The 11323-nt window shown below is 42.5% G+C and overlaps 1 protein-coding gene and 1 long non-coding RNA gene across 4 annotated transcripts in view; one reads left to right on the forward strand and one right to left on the reverse strand.

Annotated features, from left to right (window-relative positions):
• Positions 1–2308: 2308 nt before the first annotated feature.
• On the reverse strand, positions 2309–3228 carry LOC110284431. The gene is made up of 2 exons (XR_002376930.1): positions 2982–3228; positions 2309–2463 (listed from the first exon to the last, which is right to left on the reverse strand). It is a non-coding gene; the product is annotated as an uncharacterized LOC110284431 (long non-coding RNA).
• A 130-nt stretch (positions 3229–3358) lies between these two features.
• Rbm27 (RNA binding motif protein 27) overlaps positions 3359–11323 on the forward strand; it is a 66298-nt gene continuing 58333 nt past the window's right edge. For 2 of the 3 annotated variants that reach the window (XM_021150472.2, XM_021150474.2), the window contains exon 1: positions 3384–3623. In XM_021150472.2, the coding sequence (XP_021006131.1) occupies positions 3565–3623 (59 nt within the window). In that variant the 5' untranslated portion in view covers positions 3384–3564. Of the gene's footprint in view, positions 3624–11323 lie in introns of all 3 variants that reach the window. The other variant, XM_021150473.2, reaches the window with a different exon arrangement.

Genomic DNA, 11323 nt, shown 5'->3' on the forward strand with positions numbered 1-11323 from the left:
CTGGAACTCCCTATGTAGACCAGGCTGGCCTCAAACTAGCAGAGATCCACCTGCCTCTGCTTTCCGAGTCCTGGGGTTAGAGGGATGTGTCAGTACCCACAGCTTGTTGTTAGGTTTTGAGATAGGGGCTAGTTCTGTAGCCTGACAAGGAACTGGCCTGAGGCTCATTCTGCTGCCTCTGCCTCCCTCCCTCCGGGTAGTGGGATTACAGGCATGGATTGCCATACCCTGCTCTGACTGTCAAGTTAGATGGTTACATCTAGGCCGAATCAAGTCACTCTTTGATTATTATTTATTTGCTTATTTGTTTTCTTGGGAACCTTTTTTGAGACAAGGTTTCAGGTAGCTAGCTTATGCTGACAACCATCAATTCACTGTGTAGTTTACAGTGGCCTTGAACTCCCAATCCTTCCTTCTCTACCACCCAACTGGCTGTAAGCATGAATGACTACATACATCAGGGTTTCTTTTTTAAAACTTGTATAAATTTTTTTTAAGGTAACACTGTAGCAACCACTGAAGCAAAAGAAAAAAAATGTGGATAAGCATAAAAAGGGGAAGGGAGGAAGAGAGAGGGAAGAGGGGAGGGGAGGGAGGAAAGAAGGGAGGGGAGGAAGAGAAAGGCAAGAGGAAGCAGCAGCACGTGGGAGAGCTTGGGGCTTTTTTTTTTGTTGTTGTTGTTTTCGAGACAGGGTTTCTCTGTAAAGCCCTGGCTTTCCCTGGTACTCTCTGTAGACCAGGCTGGCCTAGAACTCAGAAATCTGCTTGCCTCTGTCTCCCAAGTGAGGGGCTACTTCTGCTCCACCTACAGAGGTGTGGGTCTGGATAAAGCAATTCATCTCTCTGGGCTTTCTCTATCGTTTGTAAATAAACTTCCCGTTTTGATTCGTTATCTAAGGAAGCAGAGACCAGAAAGCCAAACTCTGCTGGCACCTGTCTTGGCGCACCTGGGAGAATGCAGCACTATTTACATTTTTAAGTGGTTGAAAGAATGAAAAGGAGAATACTTTGCATAATGGACTCAGTCTAGATGGCCATTAGCAAGCAAATGCCTAATGAAAATGTGCTACTTGCTCACAATGGGATTTAACTCAGCTGGAAAGACAAATAAAAAGATGAAATTTGCAGGAAAGTGGCTGGGTCTGGATGTTATCTTATTAAATGAGGTATCCAAGACTCTGAAAGATAGATATTGCATGTTCTCTCTCATATTAGGAACCTACCTTTTAATATTTATATACATGGATCTGTCTGGGTGTGAGTGAGGCCGTGACATCAGAAAGGGGGTCATAGGAGGGGAGAAAGGCTTAAAAGGGTAGAAGAAGAGTAACAAAAACAAAAACAAATTATGTTTGAAAATGATTTGACACATAGTGGGTGTTTTGTTTTGTTTTTGTTTTTGTTTTTTTGCAGAGGCAAGAGAATTGTGATGAGTTTCAGGCTAGTTCTGTGTTGTACATAACAAGACCTGTCTCAAAAGTCAAGGAAAATAATATTTCATGATACAAAAGTTGACATAGAACTGACATTTGTATTTAATAAGAATTCCATGCTATGGGAATACAGCAACAATTACTTGTTTATGTCTCATGTATGGCCAGGTTCGTGCCAAGTCATTTCATGTTGAGCAGTTGCAAGGATGGCCACCACGTTCACACAACCAGAAATGTTTCCCCTCATCTGGCCCTTTATAGAGAGCAAGCTGGATACTACTTGCTCTATGAACAGTATAGTTAGCACAACTGCCTTATTTTGTGTTGATCTGCCTCTTCTTCTTCTTCTTCTTCTTCTTTTTTTTTTGTTTTTTTGTTTTTCCGAGACAGGGTTTCTCTGTATAGCCCTGGCTGTCCTGGAACTCACTCTGTAGACCAGGCTGGCCTCGAACTCAGAAATCTGCCTGCCTCTGTCTCCCAAGTGTTGGCACTAAGGGCGTGCGCCACCACACACAGCTTGATATGCCTCTTTTATGTGTGCTCATATGATATTTTCCAAATGTTATTACATAACTCCACAAACTGTTGAGTGATCCAGGATTTCCCCTCCATTGGACTCCTAGTACATAACAGCGTCTCTGTATTTGTTACTGCATAAGCCTTATTTGCTTTCTCAAGGACAGAGTTTTTCTGTGCAGCCCAGGAACTTGCCTCAAACTCAGAGATCTGCCTGCGTCTGCTACCCAAGTGCTAGGATTATAGAGGTGGGTCACCATGCCTGCCCCAAATTTTAACACCAGTGCCAAGTCACTGATTTCAGAACACTAGTCGGAATTTCTCATCTAATAAAAACTCAGTTACCTATTTTTGGCAAATTCCAGGGTTTTTAAATTTTTATTATTATTATTATTATTTGCCATTATTCTCATTCTCTCATTCTCTCTCTCTCCCCGCCCCCCCCAGAGTTTCCCAATGCCCCATTTTCGCCATTAATTTTCTTTTAAATGATGTTTGCTGATGAAAATTCCTCCTGAAAAAAAAAAACAAAAATATTGAAATTTAGAGATGCAATGATGAGATATTAGTCTGGTGCCTTTCAATCCAGCACTCGGGAGGCAGAGGTAGGTATCTGAGTTCGAGGCCACAGTTCCAGGACAGCCAGGATTAGATGGAGAAATCCTGTCTCAAGAAAAACAAAACGGGGCTGGAGAGATGGCTCAGCGGTTAAGAGCACTGACTGCCCTTCCGAAGATCGTGAGTTCAAATCCCAGCAACCACATGGTGGCTCACAACCATCTGTAATGAGATCTAACGCCCTCTTCTGGTGTGTCTGAAGACAGCTACAGTGTACTTTCATATAATAATAAATAAATCTTTAAAAAGAAAAAGAAAAACAAAACAAGCAAACACAGAGAGAGATTTTGTAATTGAAGCTAAGCAGCAAAAAATCAGACGTATGAACGCCGATCATCAAAATGAGTGTGTAAGGAAGGAAAAAAAAAATAGCAAGATCTTGCTTCTTGGCAATAGTGTCCAACATAAACGCACCGCAGGTTGTGTTGAAGATTTACTACAGCTGAGTCATTTCGGGACATCGGAGCGAGTTTCCAGGAAAAAAAACAGCGGAAATAACCAGGAAGAGGGGCTCTCCGGGTTCCCCGAGGCACTCCCAGCAGCAGACACCGGTACTGCGGGCGGCGGTGGCGGCATGGTCAAAAGAGGAGTCGTGGACCCTTTAAGAGACACAGCACCTTCTCCAAGATACCATCTTGCACCGGGAGTTCACTGAACTCTCCACCTACCTTGCTAGGTCCCTCCGCCCTCACTGGGTACGGCTTGCGGGCGGGGCGAACGAGTCTTACGATTGGCCTTCTGCGCGCGGCCCTCTACCGCCTATTGGTTAGTCGGCCCGTCACTCACCCTACCTCCCGCCCACCTGGGCCTCCGGGCTAGGTTGAGTGGGGCTCTTGGGTTAGTTCCTGTTAGGCCCCGGCCCAGGGAGTAGGTGAAGTCTATAAGATGCCCGGTGGGTCAGGGCACTCGGAACTGTGAGGGAACGTGAGGCGGCGGCGAACGGAGACCCGCGGCGGGCCTTAGGAGGAGCGGCGGCCGAGCCCGCCTTCCCTGCACCATGCTCATAGAAGATGTGGATGCCCTCAAGTCCTGGCTGGCCAAGTTACTGGAGCCGATGTGAGTGCGCCGGGCCGCGCCGGGCCGGCGGCATGGGCGTTGGAGACCCGCGGGGGCGTGGGGGAGGGGAGGCGGGAGTCCCGGCCGCCCGCCTGGTCCTAGTCCGCTGTGGTGTGAGGTGTGAGGGGGACCGGGCCAGGGCCGGGCACGGGCGTCGGGGCTTCCCGAGTCCACACACACACAGCCCGGGAGCCGGCCCGGGCTGCAGGCCGGCGGGAGACTGAAGGACGGTGGCGACCCGGCAGCTGAGGCGAGTGGCGCGACTGTCGAGGGATTTTTAAATGTGAAAGCTGAGGTGTGGGACGGCAGGGCGGGCTGGAGAGGACTTTGCAAACAGTGTTCAGGAGCCCCGGTGTCGAGGGCCTTCTCAGCACACTGGGGCAGCGAGGGGCAGAGAGGGCGAGCGGGGGTCCTGAAGCCGAGTCGTAATTAGCGGGGAGCTCCGACGGATGAGGATATTCAAGGGCTTGAAAGACCTCGGAGTGCTGAAGTGGATATGCGGGCGTGGAAGGGCTTTGGTAAACCATTAAGGAGCTCCTGGGTCCCAGAGCGAGGAAACGGAGGGATTTTAAGGTATTCTTGAGGAGTTGGTGGTCGAATTGGTGATTTTAAATTCCGTAGGATGTTGGGGGGCGGACTCGAGATTTTTATGCTAATTGAGGTTGAAAGGACTAACTAGTGTGTACTATGTAACTAGTGTGTACTATGTAGGTTGAAGCGGGTGTACTTGCAGTATCTTTTTTTTTTTTTTTAAGATGCAGGTATTAGAGCAAAATGGTCACAAGAATAAATAAGGACCTGGTAAACGTTGTTGAGAGATGACAGGGCGACTATAATTGGGGTGTAGGGTGACTGGTTGAGGGGCAAGGAGAATGAGAGGCCGGTCCTCTTTAAGATATTTTGGGTAGTGTCAGTTGTACAGATATGGTGAGGCTTGACAGGGGCAGCAGAAGGGGGTAAACTTGGTTTATAACTTTTAAGAAAGTAAAGGCCGTGTGGAGTGTTTGGGGATTCTTGGGTATAGCTAGTCTCTAGCACAGTCTCGTGAGGAAGAAAGGGTAGAAGGCAGGAGAGACCATCTTTAGCCGGTTCTTTGAAGAGAGCATGGGAAGCCGAATAGGAGGGAAAGAAGCCCAGCTTGCCCCCTTTTAATTTCTGTTTCTTCTTTACTTTCTCAATGCCCACCACCACCAAGGAGAGTTAGAGAAGATAGTCGGGCCTCCATTCATGACATCAGATTACTTTAGTTTGTTTGTTTGTTTGTTTTTGGGGGGGTGTTTTTCAGGGAGTGGGAAATTGGAGGTATGATAAAGTTGAGGCTGTTGGGAGACATTGTAGTGCTTGCTTCTGTGTTCATCTATTAGTTCCTTGGCCCCCTTAGGAATTGACTTAACTAACTTTTTGTCTTTGTTTTGCTACTTTGTGTTTTGGGGAATGGAAAGGTACCTCAGGAGGAGGGTCATCTAGTTGTAGGCCAATGTATTACTCTTGTGGAGGCATGTGGGTAAAGAAGACTGCAGTGGGAGGTTGGGTGTCTGGAGGACTATTTGCTGCATGAGTGGAGCATAGGAATAAATGAATGAATGAATGAATGAATAAGTGTGTGGAAGGGCCTCTTAGTGAGTGGTAGCTAGGCCAGTTACAATGGAAAGGGCTTCTGCACATACTTGAAAAGTTTGGTAGAAGAATATTTTCATCTCTTTTTTTCTGCAGTGGAAAATGCTAGGGCACAAAGGTGGAAAGGAATTGTGATGTGTGGTTTGGAAATAAGATAGAACTAGGTAAATGTACCATACTTGGAAAGAGCTGAAAAAAGAAGAAAAGTATGCATGTTTTTAAAGATTAGTTATATTTTTCAAATTAACACTCGAAAGAGTCTTTGAATACACACTGTCCTGTGGCCTTTTCTTGCATTGTAGAACATGAAACCCAGGGCCACACCAGTGTTTTCACTAACTGAGCTGCATTCCCAGCCCACCGTCTCCTAAATTCCCCTGATAAGTTCCCATTCTGTTGGTTAGTAGAGATTTTTAAAAAAAGTATTACATGTATGTTTTATGTCTTGGGTAGGCACTAAGACCTTTTAGTATCATAACTTCTTTTTATTTATTTATTTTCTTTTGAAGCACCCTAAAAAGTTTGACTAGATAGTAAAGGTACTAGCTAGTACTTTTTTTTTCTTAAGGTAAATGTCATATAGGAATGCTGTCTTACAAATGATGTGCTCATTAGGATAATTTTTTTTTGTTGCTGTTCTGAAAAATTTAATTATTCTATAATCTTGAATGAGAAATAAATTTTAAAATGAATACTTGAGAGCTTGAGAGATTGCCTCAGAGATTAACAGTATCTGCTGCTCTTCCAAAAGGACCTGAGTTTGGTTTCCAGAATCCATGTAAAGTGACTCAATCTTTAACTATGGATCCAGAGGGAGATCTAATATCTCTGACCACTGAGGGCACCAGCACTCACATGTACATTCCCATATACAGAAATACACAGCTACACATAATTAAAAATATAGTAAGAATAAATCTTCAAAAAATAAAATGAATATTTGAAAGCTAATCATTGTGTTCCACACTTAGAGTCCAACACTCTGAAGGCTGAGGCAGGATTGCCATGATTTTCAGGCCAGCCTGGCCTACATTGTTCAGTCTAACTATGTTATGAAGACCTTGTCTCAAAATAAGAAAACCAACCAACCAAATAAAAGATTACTTGAACTTAGTGTTAAAACTTAATTTTGGGGGCTGGCGAGATAGCTCAGCGGGTAAGAGCACTGACTTCTCTTCCAAAGGTCCTGAGTTCAATTCTCAGCAACCACATGGTGGCTCACAACCACCCGTAATGAGATCTGACGCCCTCTTCTGGTGCATCTGAAGCCAGCTACAGTGTACTTACATATAATAAATAAATAAATAAATAAATAAATAAATAAATAAATAAATAAATAAATAAAAAGTCTGAGGACAGCTTTGTCTAAGTAGCAGTTCTCTAACTGAATAGCAAAAACTTAAAAAAAAAACAAAAACAAACTTAATTTGTGAGCTGGGTGGTGGTGGCGGCCCATGCCTTTAATCTCAGTACTCTGGAGGCAGAAGCTGGTGGATCTTTTGAGTTTGAGGCCAGTCTGGTCTACATATCAAGTTTCAGGACAGCCAAGGCTACACAGAGAAATCCTATCTCAAAAAAACTTAAAAAAAATAGACTTAACATTACTACTTAGACTTTAACAATGTAAATGTCTAGACTTATAAAATAAAGTCTTATTTTTTAACTTATAGTATTGGTTTTAGAGAGAGCTAAAATAGTATGTTCGAATGCCATATAGATTTTCATTCTTGGTACACTGTTGTGGCAGATAACTTTTTTTTTTGTTTAGAGATCCTAAAAACATAATAAATGATATGCTAATGTGGGTTGTGTTTGTAAATTTACTTTCATGGCAGACTGACATGTTACTACAACATAGCATTTCAGAGCAGTTGTCAGGCTTTGACTAGGCAGTGACTAGGTTGGAATCCAGCTATAGCTGAGCACATGAGTTTGTTCCTCTTACGCTTTTTTTTTTGACTTAATTTTTATTGTATGGGTGTTTTTGCCAACATTCATGCCTGTACTATGTATGTACCTTGTGCCCATGGACGCTAGAAGAGGTATTGGGTTTCCTGAACCTGGGATTAAGGGTGGTTGTGAGCCATCTAGGGTTCTGTAGAAGAGCAGCCAGTGCTCTTAACTGCTGATAATTGCTGAGCTATATCTAGCCCTGGAAGGAATAACCTCTTACCTCTCTTAGCTTGCTGGGGAAAGACACAATTGCCATTCCTGATGGCAGTACACTAAAAGAGGAGGAAACCAGGTCAAAAGTTAAAGATAGCCAAGAATAACATCTTAAGTGAAATCCTTATTTTTCTTTACCTATAAAAAATTGTAGACACGGGGGAGGGGGGAGATCTGTGTAAAAATTATTACTGTGTGTGTGTGTGTGTGTGTGTGTGTGTGTGTATGTATTTCTATATGTAGAAGTCAGAGGACAACTTGTAGGAGTTTGTTCTCTCCCACCATGTGTGTTCCAGGGATCTGGCTCAGGTCACCAGGCCTGTTGGTGGGTATCTTTATCTGCTGACCTTTATTTCTGGGGCCAAGACAAGCATTTTTATTACAGTAACAGACTTGCATTTCTACCAAATAACTGGGACTTAACTTTTTGTATATATAGACTTAAGATTTGAGTTTAGGACCTACCACATCCAAGGCAAGTATTCTACCACCAAACTATATCCCCAGCTCTGTGAAGGGAAATTTTAAATATTTGTTGCTTCTTGTTTGGCTTTTTGTAAAAATTTGTCTTGGTCAGACCATTAGTTGGTCAGTCTCTCTGTCTATCTCTCTGTTCTTTTCTTTTCTTTGTTTTCTTTTTTGGTTTTTCGAGACAGGGTTTCTCTGTATAGCCCTGGCTGTCCTGAAACTCACTCTGTAGACCAGGCTGGCCTCGAACTCAGAAATCCGTCTGTTTTTGCCTCCCAAGTGCTGGGATTAAAGGCGTGCGCCACCACTGCCTGGTGGTATATGTTTTTAATACTGGGGTTTGTAAGCTTCTTGGACAGTTGCTTCTGTGTATTATGATAGGACATTGTGTGATTCCAGCAGTTCGTTTTTACTTATATCTATCTGATTAATTTTGATCTTGGAGAAATCTGTTTTCATAAATACTAGTCTTTTACCCACTTTACAAATATAGAGTGGTCATGATGCAAACTGTCAGAAGTGCTTTGTGAAGGTACACTAAGCTTGCCAGATATTTTGCTTATTAATGTTGGGTGCCACTACTATCTAACAAATGTTCATTTGTCACAGCCAGTGACTCATTGCCATCGTATAAGAACAGGAGTTGCTAGTGAAAGTCCTGGACTTGTAGTTTCTGTGAGTTCTAGCAACTCATTGCTATTCTGTAAGTAAGAACAGTAGTTGCTGGTGAAAGTTATGGACTTTATATGTAGTTTCAGTGCATTCTGACCATTTCAGAGTCTTTCAAACTATAATAGGAGATATGTTGATAACTTCGAAGTATTATGGAAAGGGCAATAAAAGCTTCAAGATTAGGATTGATTTCCTTTTTTTTGGTGGTGTGGGGGGTTTGAAACAGGGTTTCTCTGTGTACCTCTGGCTGTCCTGGAACTTGGTCTGTAGACCAGGCTGGCCTTGAACTCATTCATATATTTCTGCTTCTACCTCTTGAGTGCAGGGATTAGAGGCATGCACCAATATTGCCTGCCTGAATAGGATTATCTTACTGGTTTATATTTTTTGGTTTAATAGTCAGGGCAGGTATGTTTACATCCTTGAGTAGGCTGGTAGTTTTTAGGACATTACACTCTGGCTAGTGATTACTGTAGTTGCTCAGTTGGAAGCAAACATCAACAAGCAGTCACTAGGCTTGGTCTTCTGGTAAATAAACTATTAAGGTGTAATAAGTATTTAGGACTACATTCTTATTTTTGGGCGGAGGGGTGGTGGTTTCGAGACAGGGTTTCTCTGTATAGCCCTGGCTGTCCTGGAACTCACTTTGTGGACCAGGCTGGCCTGGAACTCAGAAATCCACCTGCCTCTGCCTCCCAAGTGCTGGGATTAAAGGCATGCCCTACCACGCCTGGCTAGGACTACATTCTTAGGAAGGAGAAGTATTCATAATTTTTTAAAGTACACTAGTAGCTTCACAAAATTTGTGTGTATATAAAGTAACATGAATCTTGTTTAAGGCAGCTTTCATGGGCTAAAAGGACAGGGATTATTTTGCCAAAGACTTGTTGACACATTTTGGTGTACTAAGAGTACAGTTGTTCTTATGCTCTTGATCTGCTTCCTAAATATGTCTGACTTCCTTCTTCCTGGTCCAATAGCTATAGGGTAGAAGCCAGAAGTTGCTTTTATAGCCAGCCCTGTGTTTCCTATCAATGTGTTCTCTCATTCTCTCTCAGTATTGCTTTTATAGTTATTGTATGCCTTTTTATACCACTATTTTGTTTGGTAATGTTTTTCTTTATTTCTTTACTGTTTTGGTTTTTGGTAATGTTTTTCATAGCTACCTTCTAGTCATGTGACTTGAAGGGCAAGGTCTGTCTTACTCAAAGTGATCAAAGTCATCAAGCAAGAGACTTGGTACTAAGCCTAGCCGTGGTGGTGTACCCCTTAATCCTAGTACTTAGGAACCAGAGGCAAGCGGATCTCTTGAGTTTGAGGCCAGTCTGGTCAACAGCGAGTTCCATCCAGGATATCCAGTGCTATACAGAAACCCTGTCTCAAAAAAAACCAAAAACAAAAACAAACAAAACAAAACAAAGAAAGGGAGAGACTTGGTACTTAATTAACAAACAGTACATGTTAAATGAATGAACATCCTCATATGTATATTTTGATTGCTTGACAATTAGAAAAATAAGTTTGGGCTGGGGTGGGGGTGCAGCTTAGTAATGCAGAGGGCCTTGGGTTTGAGTTCCAGCATAAAAAGAGATTTATTTTTTGCTAATTTTACTTTGTGAATATATTAATGGGTGATTACTGTTCAAGGATGTACAGTTCAAGTATCAAAATGGCTTGATGTGTATATTATGCATATTATCAAAAGCAAAACCAAAACAATTGTGGGGATATCTCTTCTCTATATACTTTCATGAAAACCCCTAATTAAGAGTAAAATGAAGCCAGGTATGTAGTGAAACATGTCTTCAATCCCAGCATTTGAGAAGCAGAGGAAGGGGAAATCTCAGCCTGTTCTATATAGTGTGTTCTAGGACAGTCAGAGCTGCCTAGAGAGAGAGAGAGACCCAGTCTCAGCGAAAGATGTGCATTCCTTTAATCCCAGCACTTGGGAGTTCGAGGGTAGCCTGGTCTGCGTACTGGCAATGGCTACATAGTGAAACCCTATCTCAATAAAGAGTAGGAGTAAGAGGAAAATGCTATCTATGGTCTTCACCCAAAATTCATGTGTTGAAATTTAATGCCCATATTAAGAGGTGAAGCCTTTATTATTTATTATTGCACTATAGGAAATAAAATTATTGGTGTTTATTTTTAATTTTTCTTCTATACTTTGTAGCTTTGTAGCTGTAACCACTCACTATTTGATTTCTAATTGACATCATATCAGGAAAGCATTTTCATATTTGTGTATTACTTTTATGGCCATCACTGTACATGCCTAATATTTCATACATCTCTGGCAGTAGTAGTGGCTTACCCCAATGACGATGACCACTACCACCACCACCACTACCTCCTCTTCCACCTCCTCCTCTTCCTCCACTTCCTCCACTTCCTCCTCTTCTCCTTCATTGGTTAGAAGTAATACTGTCTTTTTATAATAAACAGATTTTTTTAATGTATAAGTATTTTTAGGGTTTACCATTGTTTCCTGTCTAGTTTTTAGTAAATATGAATATTGGTGTTAATGCACATTTGGATTAGTAGGCCTTTCCCCTCATGATTTGTTAGTACACTTATTAGTGGCCTTATCTCTGAAACAGAGATCACATTAAGAAGATAAAGTCAAGCCGGGCGTGGTGGCGCACGCCTTTAATCCCAGCACTCAGGAGGCAGAGACAGGCGGATTTCTGAGTTCGAGGCCAGCCTGGTCTACAAAGTGAGTTCCAGGACAGCCAGGGCTACACAGAGAAACCCTGTCTCGAAAAACCAAAAAC

The sequence above is a fragment of the Mus caroli genome, chromosome 18 (genome assembly GCF_900094665.2).
Source record: "Mus caroli chromosome 18, CAROLI_EIJ_v1.1, whole genome shotgun sequence".
NCBI classification, from domain to species: domain Eukaryota; kingdom Metazoa; phylum Chordata; class Mammalia; order Rodentia; family Muridae; genus Mus; species Mus caroli.